Source organism: Coturnix japonica, chromosome 21 (assembly GCF_054131305.1).
Source record: "Coturnix japonica strain WE chromosome 21, WE-NBRP24, whole genome shotgun sequence".
Classification (NCBI taxonomy): domain Eukaryota; kingdom Metazoa; phylum Chordata; class Aves; order Galliformes; family Phasianidae; genus Coturnix; species Coturnix japonica.
In genome coordinates this window covers 5,510,754-5,529,069 of record NC_140683.1, presented here as the reverse complement: position 1 = coordinate 5,529,069, position 18,316 = coordinate 5,510,754, and the positions used below count along the sequence as shown (strand labels likewise).

Here is an 18,316-nt window from a genome sequence, read left to right as displayed (position 1 = left end):
GATCGTGCTGCCTGCAGAGCAGCCATGGTGCATGTAACCTGTGGGAGTTGGGTGCTGGCATTCCCCAGGGAATTCATACAGTTACAGAATTTGGGTTGGAAGAGATGACCTTAAAGCACATCCAACCCCAACCCATGCCATGGACTGCTTGCCCCAGAGCAGATCAGGCTGCCCATGGCCCCATCCAACCTGGCCTTGAGCACCTCCAGGGATAGAGCATTGCCTGAGCTCTCTTGAGCAGCCACTGGAGCTGGGGGACCATCCCCATAACGCTCCCCTCGACCCATGGTGCTGAGTGCCAGCCCGTCCCCATCCATCTCTGTGAGCAACAGGTGAGAATACTTTGAAGGCGGGTGCTCCTGCTCCTGCCAGATGCTGGTTATTTTAAGCCTGGGGATGAGAGATGTTGGCCACTGAGACACAGAGGTGGTGTTTGCTGCCAGGAAACAGCAGAGCCACCCAGGCAGGGGAACATAGGAATGGCTATGGGCAGAATTGTAGGGCTTTTTCCTTTTCTCAGAGTGGCATTTCTCATCTCCCTTTGGTTTGTGAGCACATGGTCAGCTCTGCAGTCAGTAAGGGAAGGGTTCTTTCCACACTGTTTTAGTCTCTGACCTTTTCCCTTTCAATCCCCTGGGACCAATGCATCCCTTATGGTGTGTCCACCTCCTGCTCCCTCCATGCAGCTGGGTAAAGGGCATGTATTGCATGCAGAGAGTCCCCCAGTGTACTGGGCAGGTACCCCAAAATCCACAATATTGAGGGAATTTGAGTGGAAAAGTGAGAAGTCAGCAGTGTGGGTGGCAGAAAGAAGGTGAGAAGGAGGGAGCACACCATGGGACACAGACATGTGCCTGGGGCAGCTCCTGCCTTGCCTGCACAGAACCCATGCCCCAGCCCCATGCAGTGCAGAGGTGCAACAAACTCTCCTTCTCTGAGTTTGAAACTGTTCTTTTAAGGACATAAAGAAAAATAATTGTACAATCAGTGCTGCTAGGTATCAGTGGGGATTACAGCGGGATATGTGGAGGGGCTCATACATCCTTGTCCGGAGAGGTAAACCATATATACACACTTGTGCTGGCAGGGTTTGTCTTTGCTGGGGTTAGACGGTCTCTTCCCATTCCTAATCACAAGTCCACTTGAGCTGTTAGCAGTTCCTTTAAACAGGGATTTGGTGTGTTTAGGCTGACTGTCCTCCTTGAGAGCAGATGGTTTGTGTTACTGGGTAATATTTCAAAGGAGAGGGTTTTTCTCCTTACTGTGATGCCCGCTCCATGCTGTGGGGTGCAATGAGGAGGTGCTTACACTTGGGCTGTGCACACTGCAGGGTCCCTGCAGATGATACCCACTTAAACTGAGCACAGAGCTCCCAAACTTGGGGAGCAAGCAGGCAGCACCCCCTTCCCTCCTTCTCCTACTCCTCCCATCTTTCTCCTTGCTTTCTCTAAACCTTTCCATCTCCTCTTTGCAGCCCAACGACCCGGTGACGAACATTTGCCAGGCGGCCGACAAGCAGCTCTTCACCTTGGTGGAGTGGGCCAAGAGGATCCCCCATTTCTCAGAGCTGCCCCTGGATGACCAGGTCATCCTGCTGCGAGCAGGTAAGCCCCGATGCACTGCATCCCTCAATGGTCACGCTGGGATTTGGGTGCTGGCAACTGGAGAGGCTTTAGCTGCATCTGAGGAATAGCTTCAGATCATTCCACTGCTAACTATGATTGACAAAGCCCCAAGGGATGTATTGCTGAATGGGATCCAGAATGTTGCACCAGCTGCCAATGGGCTGAAAAATGGCCCGGCCTTGTGTGTGATGAACGAGATGCTCAGGAAATCAAGGGCACGATGTGCCAGCATCCTCCTGAGCTGGGACTGGAAAGACAAGGGGGTTTGGGTCTGTCTGAAATGTCATAGAACTGCAATGTTTGATCATAATTAAAAGCAGACGGGGGAGAAAAATATATATCGCCTTCCCACTCCCACCCACCAAGATGAAAATGAAGTTCTTTGGGTTTATTTTAAATTTCCTTATGCTGCAGGGGGTCTGGGAGGTTACAGGCTGTCAGCTGGGAAGGAGGTCTTCTTCCAGCAAGTAAACGCAAGCCTCAGCTGCTGGCAGGTCCTTCACAAGGGCTAATGGGGGGGGGGAGCAGGAAATTACAAGCAGACTCGATGAGGGTGCATTGTAGGCACGAAGCTCTTCACATAGCTCTCATCATCAGAGAAGTGAGTACAAAGGCTTTGAGTCAACGCAGCAGTTTTGTTCCCTGAAACAAAGGGGCAGGCAAGTTGTTGGTGGGACGTGGGAAACCCCTTCCAGCAAATGACAAACTCAGTGGGAAGGAGGATGAAATTGGGATTGGAAAGGAAAAGACCTCAGTAGTTTTAATGTTCCCATATTTTCCTCCAGATGCACTTAGAGTTGTATCCCAAGTGCATGAATCCTAATAGTTCCTAAGGGTGGTGAGACATTGGCACAGGTCGTATCTCTGCAGACAGCCAATGTCAGGCTGGAGGGGCTCTGAACACCCTGTGGAGCTGTGGGTGTCCTTAATCACTGCAGGGAGTGGGACCTGATGGCCTTAAAGGGACCCATCCAACTCAAACCATTCTGTGATCCTGTAATTGCTGCAATTGTTTGTCTAAAGGAGGCTGATGGAGGTTGAGCTGGAGATTGAAGGTTGAACTGATGCTGTCTCAGTGTTGGTGAAGGGAGGGTGGGGGCTGCAGACACCATCATGGAGTTTTGTCATGGGTTCCCAAGCATGAGGAGCTCCCACAGGTTCCCCACTCCCAGCATCTCTGCAGGGGCCTCAGATAACCTCCCCCAAGTCCTTTAAGCTGTGGCTTTATCTATTATTGAGTGACGAGAGCACAGCTGCCCATGAAATATTTAAGTATTAAAATATAGCTAAGAGCCTCCATCAGGTGCACTCATGCATCCTCTGAGGCAAAACTAAGTGGAGCACGCATGGAGGAGCAGTGCTGGGTGGTGGCTGCAGCCTTCCTCTGCAGTCCTGAATCATTTAAAACCTTCCAACCTTGGGCTTTTTGGAGGAGGAAGCCCAACTTTTTTTCAGCTTGTTTTGCCTGGTTTTCCTTTGTGCCAAACCTGCTACGGCTGAGACAGCAGTAATGTTTTATAGGACTGAGAGGGGGAGAGCCTGGTTCTGGTTCCTTTTATAGGGCTGAGCCCACAGCACCTTTCCATGAGTCACCATCTCTCCAGGTCCCCTCCAGCTTCCTGCAGTCTCTCTATTCTCAGTGTTGCAATCGTTCTGCAAGTGCCAGACCTCACCCAGCGTGTAACCAAATAAATGGTCCCTTGATTGGGGCGGAACCGTCCTGTGGCCACTTAGGGAACAGTGAACTTTATTCCCTGGTAATGTTTTGAGTGGCACAACCCATCGCTGCAGATGTAGGTAAACACAGCACGCATGGACCTTGTGTTTATTGCAGTCAATGAGAACAGGCACATTGCTGTGGATGGAGGGGAGCTCAAGCTGGTTTCCAAGGCATGGTCATGGCCATGTGGGATGCCCATGGAGCAGTGCTGCTCCTCCAGATACCGAGCTACAGAAGCCATGCCATCTCAGCCATTGTATGCACTGGTGCCAGGGCAATGGATGTGGCTGATTCCCACACTGTGAAGATGCACGGCTCTGACCCATGGCCTTTCTGTTGTTTTCTCTGCAGGATGGAACGAGCTCCTCATCGCCTCCTTCTCCCACCGCTCCATAGCTGTGAAGGATGGGATCCTGCTGGCCACTGGGCTGCACGTGCACCGCAACAGTGCGCACAGCGCCGGCGTCGGGGCCATCTTTGACAGGTGGGAAAATGGAGCTGGGTGGGCAGCGTGAGGGAGCTCCAAGCTCTGTCCTTGTGTTCTATGTCCCCCAGTGGAGAATCTCCTATGTGTCACAATGAAAAAGCACTAGAAATACCCAGTGGGATCCATAGGCACATCCCAGCAGCTCTTCAGTCATTGTGTTTTGGGAAGTGCTTCTGGTACTTGAAGGGAGCACATAAAGGGGAGGAATGGCTGTCTGTGAGGGTGGGCAGTGATAGGAGAAGGGGGAATGGTTTGAAATTGAGACAGGGGAGGTTCAGGTTGGATCTTAGAAGGAAGTTTTTCACCCAGAGGGTGGTGATGCACTGGAACAGGTTGCCCAAGGAGGCTGTGGATGCCCCATCCCTGCAGCCATTCAAGGCCAGGCTGGATGTGGCTCTGGGCAGCCTGGGCTGCTGGTTGGTGACCCTGCACATAGCAAGGCGTTGTAACCAGATGATCACTGTGGGCCTTTTCAACCCAGGCCACTCTAGGATTCTGATTCTGATTTCTCTGTCCCAGCCTCATCCTGAGGCACTGACTTGGAACCAAACCACTGATGCTTCCTCACTCTGCAAGGAAATTGCTCTTTGGTGCTGGGTGACATCATTTGTTTCCTGTGAGGTCATAAGTGCAAGCGCATGACTTCACTGCAGGCTCCAACAGGAAATACAGGGCAATCACTGGAAAATATTTCAAGTCCGGCACCTGCAGAAGGAGCAAAGGGAGTAATAAAAATTACCAGCAGAGGAAATTGCTTTTAGATACCTGCCCTTTTTTATTATTATTATTATTACTATTTTTTATTTTTAGGCAGCTTTCTCAGGTGCCAAATTCACAGTGAACGCACAAAGCCAGTCCTGCTCATCTCTGCTCTGTCTCACAGGAACCACCAGTGTTCCTGATGAGCGCTTTTAGATACAGGAGGAAAATGAGGGCACATCCTGGTACAAAAGAGCCCTGTCCCATTAGACACCCGCCTCTCTCTGGGTCTGACACCTGTTTTGCTTTGTTTCCTGTTTGTGAATGCTGATGCCTGTGCTGCTGCTTGTGTCCTTTGCAGAGTACTGACAGAGCTTGTGTCGAAGATGCGAGACATGCAGATGGACAAGACAGAGCTGGGCTGCCTGCGGGCCATCGTCCTCTTTAACCCCGGTATGTGCAGCCACCTCCTCTTGTGGCTGATGCTGTGTCCTTTGGACTCCTTTTATTACCCATACAGCTCTCTTGCAATTCAGTGTGTGCACTGCTGAGAATGGGGCAGCAGGGACAGCTTACAGGCATGTCTCCTGCCAGGTCTGGATCCATGCATTGCCCCTAATGCCTCTCCTTTCCTAGAGGTGTTTTCCCCTCCCTCTTTGGAGGGGCTTTGGTTTGATCCATGTGTGCCTTCTCCCCATTCTTAGCATCCCAGCTGTGCAGAGTTGTGCTGCTGTAGGGAGTTGTTTCTAAACAGGAGCAAAAGTGGATCTAGGTCTTTAAGAAGGACACAGGTATGGATCAGGGCAAAGGCAGAACATGTTGTTATTATTATTGTCCCCGTTCCCTGATCCCACGCCAGGCTTTTCAGCAGGGTTCAGCGCTGTCTCTTGGTTTCGTTTTTCAGCTTGGCTTTTTATTTCTTTCCTTCTTATAATCACCAGCAATTTGTTGTCTGCTATTTGGGATGTAGCCGTATTTGGTAAAAGAAGGCGAATCTGGAGAGGTTCCCATCATGTATGTGCTTGGGGACAGTGACTTTGTCCCTGCTAAATCCAGGTCCTTGTCACATCATGGGGTCCCCGAACAGGGGCTTTTCTTACATCCCTGCTTATAGGGCTTGGTGTGGGAGGGAGAAATCCCTCGTGCTGATGCCTTGAAGGCTTCAAACCTTTTGCTGAGGGTCTGTGACCACTGGAACGAGCCAAATGGTTTGGGTTGGGATATGGAGTGTGGTGAAATGGTGCACGGGGAGGCCTTGTACCCATCATAGGGCTGGCAACTGATGCTCCCTTTCCTCACCCTTCAGACTCAAAAGGGCTCTCCAACCCGGCTGAAGTGGAGGCACTACGGGAGAAGGTGTACGCATCGCTGGAGGCGTACTGCAAGCACAAATACCCCGACCAGCCTGGGAGGTGAGTTGCTGCTACATTGCCCCACCACACTGCTCCCATAGAACTGGAGAAGAGTCCTTGTCCCATTGCTAGCCATTGACCCACAGCCCAGCAGGACCGGTCCAGGGGAGCCCTGGCTCTGCTGGAACACCCACAGGGGTAAGGGGTATCGTTTCCCTTTTGGAAACCACGGAGAGCAAACCACAGCTGAAACAGGACACACACGGAGTTAATTTTCAGTGGCAGATGAGCATCATTGCTGGGAAGTGAAAGCCTCAATTGATGCTCCTCTCTTTTCCCCGCCTCCCCCAATCCAGCTGGGAATGGGAGGGGGAATTAGGAATGCTTTCTTGGACTGCTCTGGAGCTGAGTGGGCGCATTTTCCCAGTTGCAGCCTTGAAGCTGGCAACTGCCAGTTTAGAGACTGACAGTCATTTGAGAAACCAAAGCAGAGCACTCAAAAGCACTGCTGAGGAAAGAGCACTGAGAAACACGGCCTCAGCTGCTGGGCTTCGTGTTTCACCTGCATTCCTGGTGTGAGTGGATTGGAGAGAGGATGCTCTTACAGCAGTGGATGCAGTGAACCTGGTTTTGGGCTATCATTGTGCTGGCAGATGAAAAAAGACGTATTGTTAAGAGGCTTCTTGGTGTTTGTGGTTGGATTGTTGGGGTATAAAGGTCCTCCCCCAGTGGGAAGCACTCTGAGCTTTGCACAGACATCCAGAGTCTGCAATGGGAGCCATGCTGGCACCAGAGTGGACTCTGGAGCTTGGTTTGCTGGCTTTGAATGGATGTGGGGACCTGCTTGTGCCAAAACTTCAAGGGGTAAACCTGTAGGGCTGCCCACAAGAGCCAGCGTTGAGCCCTGCTCCAACATAGGACCCACTGCAATAAGCCCCAGGGGCTCAGCAGGGTTAACTCTTGGGCTTCGAGTCTGGGGTTACACAACCCATGGCACACTATGATCCCCAGCTGGGGCTGGAAGCAAGTGGTGGAGCATTGCCTGCTCCCTACTGCTCTGCAAGGAGGGCACGGGCTGTGCATGCTTCAGGGAGCAGGGCTTGTTCCCCCCAGCACGCTGTGCTGCAGGCTGGTGAGCTCACAGTTAAATGCCTCTGAGGGTTGCAGCCATCATCTGGTTTGGTTTAAAATGAAACTTCCTGAATGGGATGGTAGGGCTGATTTGTTTTTCCTGGCTCTGCTCCCGCTGTTCTCGCCAGCTCAGCAAAAGAAGAGAAATAGGGAAAAGAGAGAGAGAGGAGTGTGCATGAGTGTACAGCGTTGGTGTGTTCGTGCGTGGGGCTGTGTGTGTTTGTTCTGCAACCCCTTCTCTCTGGGCTGGCTCTGTCCTGGCATTTGCTCATGTTTGAAACCCTGACTTTGCTGCATTAAAGCCAATCAGTTAAAGGGCTTTTCTCCCTTCTGGTGGGGAGCTCCCAGGGTGGTCCTGCTGACCCCCCCGGGACCCCTTTCAATTCCTCAGCTGCTTTCCCTTTTGTCTGAGCAAGCTAAGAGCTGCTGTGCTCTCCTCACTGCAGGGACCCCACAAACATCTCAGGCTGCTGTCCCAGCCCAAGGATGGACCTTGGTGCCTTATTTTCCTCTTTCAGCTGAGCAGATGTTTGCTTTAAATATCTGCTACAGATTTTCAAAGCTAGGGGTGTAATGAATTATTTCCCATTGTGATTTCTTTGCTTTGGGAGCAAGAGAGCCTGTGAGCTCCCAGCCTATGGGAGGTGCAGCTGAAGACCTTCTAACTAGACCATGTTTTCTACCCCAAGGTTTGCCAAGCTCCTGCTCCGCCTGCCAGCCCTACGGTCCATCGGCCTCAAATGCCTGGAGCACCTCTTCTTCTTCAAGCTAATAGGCGACACGCCGATCGACACCTTCTTGATGGAAATGCTGGAAGCACCCCATCAAATGACATAGAGAACTGCCGCTGGGTCAGTCCTTCACCCGGCCAGGGCCATGCGGGCTCCGTCCTCTGCTTCCTCCTCCTCTGCCCCAGCCCCTTCCCTCTGCTCCCCAAATGCTGGAGGCACCGTCCGAGCTTCTCCGCGTGGTCCCCGGGGTGAACCCGCACCTCCTTGCCGCCTCATCACGTTGACCCTTTGTCCGTTCGCTGTCACTGCTGCATCTAAAGACTTCTGATGGCTGTTTTTTCCCCCCTGCGGTAGATGTAGAGGAGTGGGGACGGATGGCTTCGCATCAGTGCCAGGATGGCACAAACGTCATGGGAGCAGGGATGGTCTTATTCATCCCATCCCAGCCCCACAGTGGGGTATGGACTAGTCAAGGGAGTTGTTCGGCTCGCCGGATTACAGCTGGCAATTATCAGAGGATGGAGTTGGTTTTTTTTTTTGGTGGTGTTTTTTTGGTTGTTATTTTTTTGGTTTTTTTTTTTTTTTTGGACAAGAGAAGAGAAAAAAAAAAAAAAAAAAAAAAAAAAAGAAAAAGAAAATGATTCTATTTTTGGTTTCTAACTATTCTTAGTAGTCTCAGCAGTTCCTTCGCGAAGGGAGAGGCTGTGGGGAGGGGTGGCCCTCATTGGGCCCTACCGGTGAGTCACCGCATAGAGCCTCATCCTCTCTGCTCAAAGCAAAGGGTTTGGGACTGAGCTCGATCCCCCTTTGAACAACATGGAGCTGCCCTGACCCCCTTCTGCTGCCCCCCAGTGATGCTGCTCCTCTGGGACACGTGGCTGTGGTGCGCTTGCTTTAAGGCTGACAGGGATGTGGTTCCAGCTTCCTGCAGCTCATGTAGGGTCTTGCTGGGCCCCCTGCCCTTATTGCTGTGCCCAACGTCCTGGCACAGCCCTGCAGGAGCTGCCTTATTGCAGGTGCTGTCATGCTGGAGCTGGTGGCTCAGCAATGCTCCTGCTGGATTCTGTAGTCCTGAGTTTGTGGAGGGGTATTTCCAGCCAGAAGGTGGGCTCAGCAAAACACCCCACATGCAGACTGTGGGGAGCAGCAGCCCTGCAACTACCAGCAGCCCATTCATGGTGTTTCAGCAGCTGCAAGGCACTGCAAGGCAGCAGTTAGTGGGAGCTCTCAGCCCTGCTGCTCCCTGGGGGTGTTCATTGGCAATGATGCAGGAATGGGGTTTACTGTCCCTGAATATCCCTCATTGGAATGGTGGAGTGCCTGTGCCCTTCACCTCACGCTCTTGCATTAACCAGGTGAGAAAATGAGCGAGGAAAGCCGAGTGAAGTCTCTCAATGGGGGTTTCTCCCTCTACAACAGGATCGAGTATCCTGAACTTGCCATGGGCTGGGGGGAACCAAGGCTGAGTGCCTGCAGTTGGCCCTAAAGTGAGGGCTTCCCTGTGGCTTTCATGTCTGTTGTGCTTCAAAACAGCAAAGTGTTCGGATCCAAAGAGAATGCGATCTCCTGCAGAGCCCACCACCATCTGCTCTGTGCTTGGGGAATGCAGTTGTCACCTGCCTGTCCTCACCCCACTGGCAGCTTAAGTCCCAGCTCTATCCCCATCAGACCATCTCCTCGCTACAGAAGTACTCAGGATTTCAGGTCTGGCCCGAAATGGCAAATCCACAGAGGTGGGGAAAGTCTTTTGGCCGTCTTTCTCCAGCAGCCTGCATGCCTCTGAAAATATTATTAAACTGCTTCACCCTGGAAGAATTTGCCAAGAAAATAAGGCGAGAGAAATGAAATGTAGTGAGGGTGCTGATAAACAGGGCTGCTCAGTGCCAGCGCAGTGTGAGGCTGGGGGCTGGCAGCAGTGGGGTCAGGGCGTGCTGGGGGTCGGTTGGCTGTGCACTATAATAAACCTGGACCCTTGTTTATCTCCCTTGGGTAGAACCACTTCTGTTTTTTGTTTCTTTTAATGATTGACTGCTTGGAAGGGGCTGTTTTGGTTTGCACTGTTGGGCGACTGAGCATGTGCCCTCTTCCCATCCTTATCCACCCCATCCATCATATCCATCCCATCTCTTCAATCCCATCCCATCTAATCGTGTCACATCCCTTCACCTCCATCACATCTCATCCCATCCCATTCCATCCTTCCCATCTGTCTCATGCATCCCATCCTTCACACCTCACCCTCTCCCATCTATATCATTCATCCCATTCATCCCTTCCTGTCTCACTCCGTCCCATCCATCCCACCCTGGTTACTGTTTGACCCCTACAAACACAAATGCTGCGAGCATTGGGCTGCCCTCAGCATACAGCAGGTTGCAAAGCCCCCATGCTGGGGTTCCCAGTCAGGACACATCTCCATGCCTTGGTTTCCCCAGAGCAGCACATTGCTGGGATTCCTGCCCCATAGAGATGAAGCTTTAGGGAAAGGCTGAGTGTTGTCCTGGCGTCAAGGGAGCTCCCACCTTGCTGTAAGTCAGCATAGCTCTCTTTCACAGCAGCAGCCTTTTGGGGCTTAGCTCCCAGAGATGAGCCCTGATCCCCCATCCAAGGCAGAAAGATGAGCTCCCATGCCCCGCTATCACCTGCCGCAGCAGCCTTAAAGCAACCTGCTCTTGCATGAGTTTGGCTCTTCAATCTATATTCCTTTCCACTTTTTGGCTTTTAATTAGTATTATTTTTTCCCTTCATCGTAGTTATTCTGACTATATTACATGCTTGTTCGAAGAGGTGATACATGGGCAAAAGAAAGGTAAAAAATAAAGGCACATTATCCGCTAGCGAGGTAGGACTTTCATTTAACCAGATCTTAGTACTCTTGCCAACAATCTGGTTCCCATTAGGGCAATTAGTTTTGAAATATATCTATATTTTGAATTTCTTTCTTGGTGGGACAATCTTTAATTTTCTAAAGATAGCACAAACATCAGCTTTTCAGCTCCCATCATCCGGGCTCAAAGGTGATGCTGTCCCCATCAGAGACTGGGCTCATCGATATGTGCGTGTGTATACATGTATGTACTGTAGATATATACACTGTACAAATAGCCTCACTCACATATACATATATTATGCCTGTAGCAATGACAGACTTATTTTTTTGTTGTTGTTTTATGTTGATTTCCCTTCTTTCCCTCCCCACAACGTGTTGTTTTTGCTACCCGTGAGCGAGTCCGTTGTATGCGAACCCCTTTCCTGATTGGCAAGCAAGCGCCAAATCTGGGTCCTGGTAACTCGCGACAAAGGAGATGCATCTATTTTAAGATGCCTTTTTGTTTCGTTTCTGTTTCATTCCCTTTGGTGTTGTTTTGGGTTGTTTTCCCTTTGGAGCAGCAGGTGGTGGTGAGGAGAAATAGCTTTAGATGTTCCCAATGCTTAGCAATGGATGCCTTGGCTATGGGGGGTTGCATAGCTGAAAGAAACTACAGTAAAATATAGAATGATAACAGGAAAAAACACAAAAAAAGAGGAAAGATAAGGAAAAAAAAATATCTGAAGTGTCAATAAAAGTTAAAAAAAAAAAAAGAAAAAAATAAGAAAAAAAATATCTATTTTTGTACAAATGTAATTTTATCCCTGACGTTATTACTTGGATATTTTTTTTTCTCCTGGATTGTTTTTTGTTTCTTCTTACAGAGGTTATTATAAACGCTGTCTCTCTCTTTTTCTCTCACTTCTCCCTCTCTCTCTACATGTCCGGGATAGCGCTCATAAGGGAGGGAGGAACTTCTGACCGTGTTTTAAAGGCTTTCTATGAGATCTCTTTTTGTTTGGAATGATTGGGGTTGGTTATTTGGAACGAACTTACTTCTTTCTTATTTCCCCCTTCCCTCCCCCTATATCTCCTCCCCCCTGCTTACAAAAGTGTTTATGAAGGGGGTTGGGAGGTGTATATGGAGGGAGGTGGGGGGAGTTGGGCTGGGGGTGTCTTTTGTCACACGTATATCTGGCGTTCCCGCAGGGCTGTATTACTGTGAACTCACAACTACCGTCTGTTATTATTCACTTTAAAACAAAAACAAAAAAAGGCAAAAAGGAGAGAAAAAGAAAAAAAAAGGAAAAAAAAAAAGAAACCTAAAAGAATTGCTGCTGGAAATGCCAGTATTTGGATGAACAATTGTTGGTAGAATTGTGGAGAAAAACAAAAAAAAACACAAAGAAAAAAAAGAGAGAAAAAGAGAAAAAAAAAGAAAAAAAAAAAAAAGGAGAAAAAAATATATGAGCATTTTAAAATATAACCCAGTGCAAGTCCTTGTTTGTTCTGCAGGGGGATTTCCTTATGGTGAGGGGGTTCTGTCCATCCCAGGGTGGTTCCCTGTGGGGTTCTGCCACTATTAGGGGGGCTCCATCCTCCTGTACCCCTCTCCCACCTTCAGCTCTGCAGAAGGAATTCCCCATTCCTTTCACCTTTCCATGCTGGTGGGGCAGCTCAGAGCCATGTGGGACATCAGTGCTGGGGGAGTCCCAGGCCCCATGGTATGTCCTGGGATCATGGTATATCCTAAGGATATTGTATGTCCTTGGATCATGATACCTCCTGGGGATGTGGCACATACTGGCATCGTGGTACATTGCTGGGTTATGGCACATCCCAGGGACACTGGTACCTCTTAGGGACATGGCATGTTCTGGGGTCATGGTACTTTGCAGGCACGTGGCACATCCCAGGGTCATGGCACATCCCAGGTAGCAGCAGCACCCAGCCATGGGGATGGACACAGTGATATTGCCATCCCCATGCACATGGGCACAGAGCTGTTCTCAGCCTCCCTCTCCTCCTAGTGTCACCATACTGAGGTGCCCTGAGTGTCACCTGCCCTCGTTGCCAGGTGCAAATGAAACTGAACTCACTCTTGGGTTTAAAGCAGAGATAATTCCCCAGCAGTAGCTGCCGAGCAGTGACACAGAGATGGCAAATGGGTGTTTGGATGTGGTTAACACTGATCTGCATGCTGCCAGCTCTGCCACAATGTTATTTCATTTGGGAAGCACAGGGTGATGCTACTCAGAGGTGACGGCTGCTGCCTGCTGTGGGACATTGCCTGATGTCTCCCAACCCACGTGGGCAGCACCCACAGGCACTGGGCGCTGCGCTCACACATGGGCTGGATGCTGTTCCAGTGGCTATTTGTCTTGTTAACCTCCAGGCAGCAGTTTGTGTTTGGAGAGTAAATATTGACCTCCTCCCTCCCTGAGGTTTATTTTTTTTTTCCCTTCTTTTTCCCTTTATTCCTGAGCTGGGATGCATGGCCAAGGCTCCCTGCTGTGCTCATCCTCGTGCCACCACCCATTGGCACCAAAACCATGCTATGCTTTGGAAATAGGGCTTGCTTCTCTATTTAAAGCAGCTAACACCAAAAGGAAAGGGAAAGCTGAGCTGCCCACTGTTTCCTTTCTTGCCCTGTTCCCTGTCCCTCTCCATGGGGGCACAGAGGAGTGGGAGTATGGCCCTTTAGTGAACTAATGCCTGGTTCTTAAGCTTCAACTGGAATCAAGGTGCATGTTCTGCTCCCCTCTCCTGATTCCTTGATGACAGAAGGTGGCTGTCAGGGGATAGAATGCTTTGCATGTGCAGTAGTTGGGGTTTTGCTTTGCAGATGGGCTGGGTGTGCTCAGGATTGGCCCTTGCCCTGGGAGCAGCATGGATGGGGCACAGGGATGGCACAGAGGGATGCAGAGCTCTCTGATCTCCTAATAGCAGACGTGCCTACAGCCCGAGCTCTTGAACATGTGGCACTGGGAGGGGATTTCAGCTTCCTCTGCTCCTCCAGATACTTTTTGGGCACAGTGTGGAGGACGTTGTTTCAGTGGGTGCAGAGCTTTCTCTTATAGATTCATCTCACTTGGTGGCACCAGCCTGGCTGCTTAATTCCTGTGCATCCCAGAGCTGACAGAGATGGAGTGAGGTGTCAGCAGACGGTTTTGAAAACCTTAAGAGAAGGGCTGTGATCCCAGTGCTCTCCATGCCTTTGCTTTGCAGCAAGGAGGGGCTCTACAAATAAATACAGACAGATGAGCTCTTTCACTGGTCATTTGTCACTTCGTAATTGCCAAAGAAAAGCAGGTTAGTTTTCTCCTCCTGACCTCTCTCAAGGAGCCTTTCCACCCCAGCTGGACCCGTGGCCAGGTCAGGTCCCCACGGAGCAAGGCAGCCTTTGCCCTGTGCTGGGGCTGCAGGGGGCACCTCAATCTTTGGCATTTCCTGGGGCTTTGCGTGGCATTTTGTGGTGCTTTATCCACACACCTGGGAGCAAAGGGGCTGGGTGAGGGCAGAGAGCCTGGAGTGCTGGGAGGTCAGCACATGGATGGCTTAGGGGATGTGGAGTTTAGGGTCCTTTGGTGCAAACAAAGTGTGCTGAGCTGAGCTGTGCCAAGCCGTGCTGTGCCATGCTAAGCCAAGCTGTGCTGTGCCTTACTATGCTAAGCCATGCCATGCTGTGCCATGCCGTGCCATGCCGAACTGTGCCGAGCTGAGCCCAAGAGCAAAGTGCTGCTGCCCCCTCCCGGCCCCGCTGCCCTCCATTCCCTCCACCTCCTTCTCATCCATCAAGATTTGAACACAATTTTCCATCCAAACTCCTTCTTTTTTCCTTCGCAGTCCGATGAAGAGTTAACACAGCACTTGCAGGCAAAGCATTGCCTTAAAACGAGTATCCTTCATTCCCAAAGAACTCGAGATCCCAAGGCACAGGCGAGAAATACTAGCCACAAAAATCCAGCATCCCTCTCCCCCTTACAGCACTGGCAGTGAAGCCTTGTTTGGCTTTATAGGCAAGATTTTCCATACCGTGCTCCAACGCAACTCAATTCCACCCAAGCCCACATCTTGTTTTTCTACTGACAAAGTGAGGTATGATTCTTGGCTGGCTGATTTTCTGCTGTGGAGGCCTAAATGAAAAGATGCTTTTAAAGCTCATTCACTCAACACTCAGCCCGAAACCCGGGGGGAGGGTCAGATGGAAATTCACTGTAGCTATCGGATGGGCTTTCTGCTTTTACACTGGGGGTGAGGCTGAAGAAAATGAAATGAAGGCTGAAGTGTTTGCTAGGAAACCAGTAAAGGTAGAACGGAGCGCCGAGTAAAACAGCCAAGTCATTTGATTTGTTTTCTTCTAAAAAGCTTCTGTTTGAGTCACTGTGATTCCTGAGGACACGGCTGGCGGGTCTCATTCTGTCTGGATCTTTTAAGTTCATAAAGTTATGGCATAAAGTTATTCTACCCCACAGGAAGGGCAGAGCATCCTTCTCTTTGCGCAAGGAGCAAGCAGCAGGGCCATAGCAGCAGGATGGGACAGGACTTAGGGGGGACAAGTGGCTCAGTTCAATGCTTGGCAGCCAGGAGCAGAGCAGGAGCTCTGCATGGCACCTTTCTGCCTGGGGATTTTACACTTTGCAGCCCCTTCCTGGAGCTCTGTGGCCAGTTTTCACTTCTCCAGCAGTTGCTTTGGAGTGGGTTGGGGTGAGCAAGGGGCAGAATGGGATGTCCCCAAGGACAGTGTGACATCAGGAGGGCTCTATTGGGATGCAGGGCAGGTGGTCCCTGATGTCCTTAAGCTTTGAGCAGCACCACACTGCAGGGTCTGCTCTGCTGTGTCCACAGCCCCCAACATCTGCTCCCTTCCCACAGCAGGACGTGGGTTCCTGGGCGATACAAAGACATTACCTAATGCTTTGAAACCGGATCCTCCCGTCAGACTCCAGTTGGATGGGAAAAGCTTGCTCCGGCCTGTCTGTTCCTGCTCCAAAAAATGTTTCCCTCCTTAATGGCAAAGAACAAGTTGTGCACAATTTCCTGCTATCTGGAGGGTGGAGGTGGATCCCCAAAGACCCCACGGATTAACCCCTGCCTGGGATGTCCTGCTCTTCACCTGCTGATAGATCCTATTGCCCTTAAGGGAAGCACCTTTCTATGCTGGACAGCCCCATATCCTCAGCCCTGCCCCATGGAAAAGGCTTGTTGAATGGGAATTCAAGCAGCTCCTAAGTGTTCCCCATGGGTTCCAGCCTCCAGTATGGCTCAGCCTAGCCCTGAAGCTGCACAGCACAGTGTCCCCAAGCACCAACAGACTGTTCTGCTGACAGTGGAGGGAATGGGGTGGCATGAGCAACGTTCCCACCCTTCAGAGCCATTTGCACCATCCATCCAGCTGTAGATTCACCAGTGTCTAATACAGGATGCTCTCACCCAAGAGCTCTGTCCCTGCAGGGACAGTGATAGGAAGGGTTGTCCAGGGCTGGGTGGGATTTGGGGATATCCCCTGGATGTCTCCTTTGGCTGCACACAACCCATTGCAACCCTGTTGGTGGGTGATGCTGTCTCCATTCGCCTCTGCCTGTGGAAGGCTGGCAGGAGAGACAATTTGTAGCTGGTTATTTGCTGTTGTCACTCCAACCATTTTACCTTAAGAGGCAATAAAGATGAAAGCCAATAATAAGCAGCCAGCCGTCATTTTGGGGGGGGAGAAAAGCTATAATTCAACCCGTCAGGGCTGCAGGGAGTCCATTTGAAGCCGGTGTTATTGACAAGAGGTCTATATGGTTTGTTTCTCACAGTACTTACGTGCACTGCGAGCAGCTGAGGGTGACATTTTTGTAATCTAAAAATACACAGCCAGGAGCAAAGTCCCAACAGCACTGAAGGGAGAAGGATTTATGCCCAGAATGTTTTGAACCTTATAGAGAAATACGGTTGCAGAGGAGGCTGTCAGGGGGTGGTGGGAGGGGAGCTGCCCTTGGCTGGATGGGGGCAATGATAGGACCTCATTGTGGCTCAAGGTGAGTCCAGGCCCAGGACGGACCCCCTTTGGTCCAGAGGACAGAATGGCTACATTTAACTGTAAAAACATCAAAAATGAGGTTTTAACCTCAAAAATGGTCTGGATTTTCATTTCCTTCTGCTTAAAACAAGCAGTAGCTTTGCTGATAGCAACACTTCCCCCCAGAGCATAAGAGCTTGACCCTGCAAGTTCGGGGAGCCCAATGGTTAAGAGCCATCGTAGCCTTTCTCACACGGGTTGGATCGTCAAACCCTTCCTTCTCCTCTTGTGGGGGAGGGAGGAGGTGGTTTCAGGAAGCACAACGGGTGACTAATCTCCCTCCTGCCTCTGCCAAGGAGAGCAACCAGCCGCAGCACCTCCCCGCTGCCTGCCGTGTCAGCAGGGCTGTGATTTACGGCCATCAATCCATCAGCCTTATTTATAGCAGCAGCTCTCTGTGAGATTTCACACACGAAGGTTGGCTTGCTCCACAGCCTCACTCCTGCCAAAATCCTCTCTGGGCCCCATCAACCTCCCAGAGGCTTTGCTGTGCCATGCCCATATGCCCATGCAGGGAGGTGCTGCTGCACGCTCCTTCCTACCCCGTTTCTCCCCCTTTGTGAGCACACGATTCCCACATCACCTCCTTTTCCCTTCTCATTGCCTCTATCTTTAGAGAAGCAGCCAGAGTTTCCACGCTGAGATGGGAGTGGAATTGCTTCTGTCCTGCAGCAGTGGGCAGGGACAGACATCTGCACGCAAGAACCAGTGTGATCTGCATGTTTCCTTATTCAAGAGGAGATCTTTATCTCCATGCTATGTCCACCATGACTATTCAACACGCTGAGCTGCTTGCCAGCTGTTGTTGTGCAGCCCTTCCCTGTCCTGCTGTTTCTGGGTGTCTCTGTTTCTCGGGTCTATGTGGGACAGAGCTGATTCCCAGCTCTGTGGGATCTCCATTTGGGAAACTGCAAAGCAATGAGGACTTTGAAGCTGCTTTGTGGTGTAGTTTGAAAACTGTGGCCCTCAGAAAACACTTGGCACAGGAATATCCCTATAAACCCCTTGGTTCTATGACAGCAGAGGCGCCTTGGGGGTCACCTGGGGATCCTAATTACATTTTCTCTCTGCTTAAGCTGGGAACGGGAAACCCTTTTTCCTACGGTCACAGCAAGAGAAAGTGTTGCAGCCTCTGTTTAAACCTGAGCTGCTCTGCATGTGATGGATGGGGCCTGGGGTTGGGCTGCCTGTAACAGCCGAATCACTTACCTTGAAAATGCAAACCTTATGGAAAGAGAATCAATAACTCCTGCAGCCTCCGCTCTGCTGACACGCGGCCCGAGCCCGCAGGAAATAAACCCTTTGTTAATCTTTCTCAAGAGGCAAACGGGCTCCTATAAAAAAGGCTTCTGAAGTAAGTAACTCATTATGGGCTGCGCGAGGCTCCAGTCTGTCACCCCGACAGCTCCGCGGTGCTGGGATGCAGTGCTGCTGGTGGGGATGATGGACGAGCACACGAGCTCTTGGCTTTGCTCTGAAAGAGGAAGGACTAATGGGCAAATAAATTACAAATCAATTATTAAACCTTAGCAACGTGCAGAGCCCCGTTCGGGCTGGGTATCAAATATACATTTCTAATTAACTCAACAATTCTTGTCTAAGGCTCAGTGGATGCTGCCTGCTGCTAGAAATATGAATTTGGGTCACGTGTGCTGGATGGAGCCTTGCATTTGTCGCTTTCCATCTGTAGCAGAGCAC

The 18,316-nt window shown here is 50.7% G+C and overlaps 1 protein-coding gene across 3 annotated transcripts in view; it reads left to right on the top strand.

Annotated features, from left to right (window-relative positions):
* RXRA (retinoid X receptor alpha) overlaps nucleotides 1-12,040 on the top strand; it is a 73,173-nt gene extending 61,133 nt beyond the window's left edge. For 2 of the 3 annotated variants that reach the window (XM_085520915.1, XM_085520913.1), the window contains 5 exons: nucleotides 1,475-1,604; nucleotides 3,697-3,829; nucleotides 4,893-4,984; nucleotides 5,838-5,943; nucleotides 7,704-9,726. In XM_085520915.1, coding sequence (XP_085377041.1) covers nucleotides 1,475-1,604; nucleotides 3,697-3,829; nucleotides 4,893-4,984; nucleotides 5,838-5,943; nucleotides 7,704-7,851 — 609 coding nt within the window. In that variant the 3' untranslated portion in view covers nucleotides 7,852-9,726. Of the gene's footprint in view, nucleotides 1-1,474; nucleotides 1,605-3,696; nucleotides 3,830-4,892; nucleotides 4,985-5,837; nucleotides 5,944-7,703 lie in introns of all 3 variants that reach the window. The other variant, XM_085520914.1, reaches the window with a different exon arrangement.
* The last annotated feature ends 6,276 nt before the right edge of the window (nucleotides 12,041-18,316 follow it).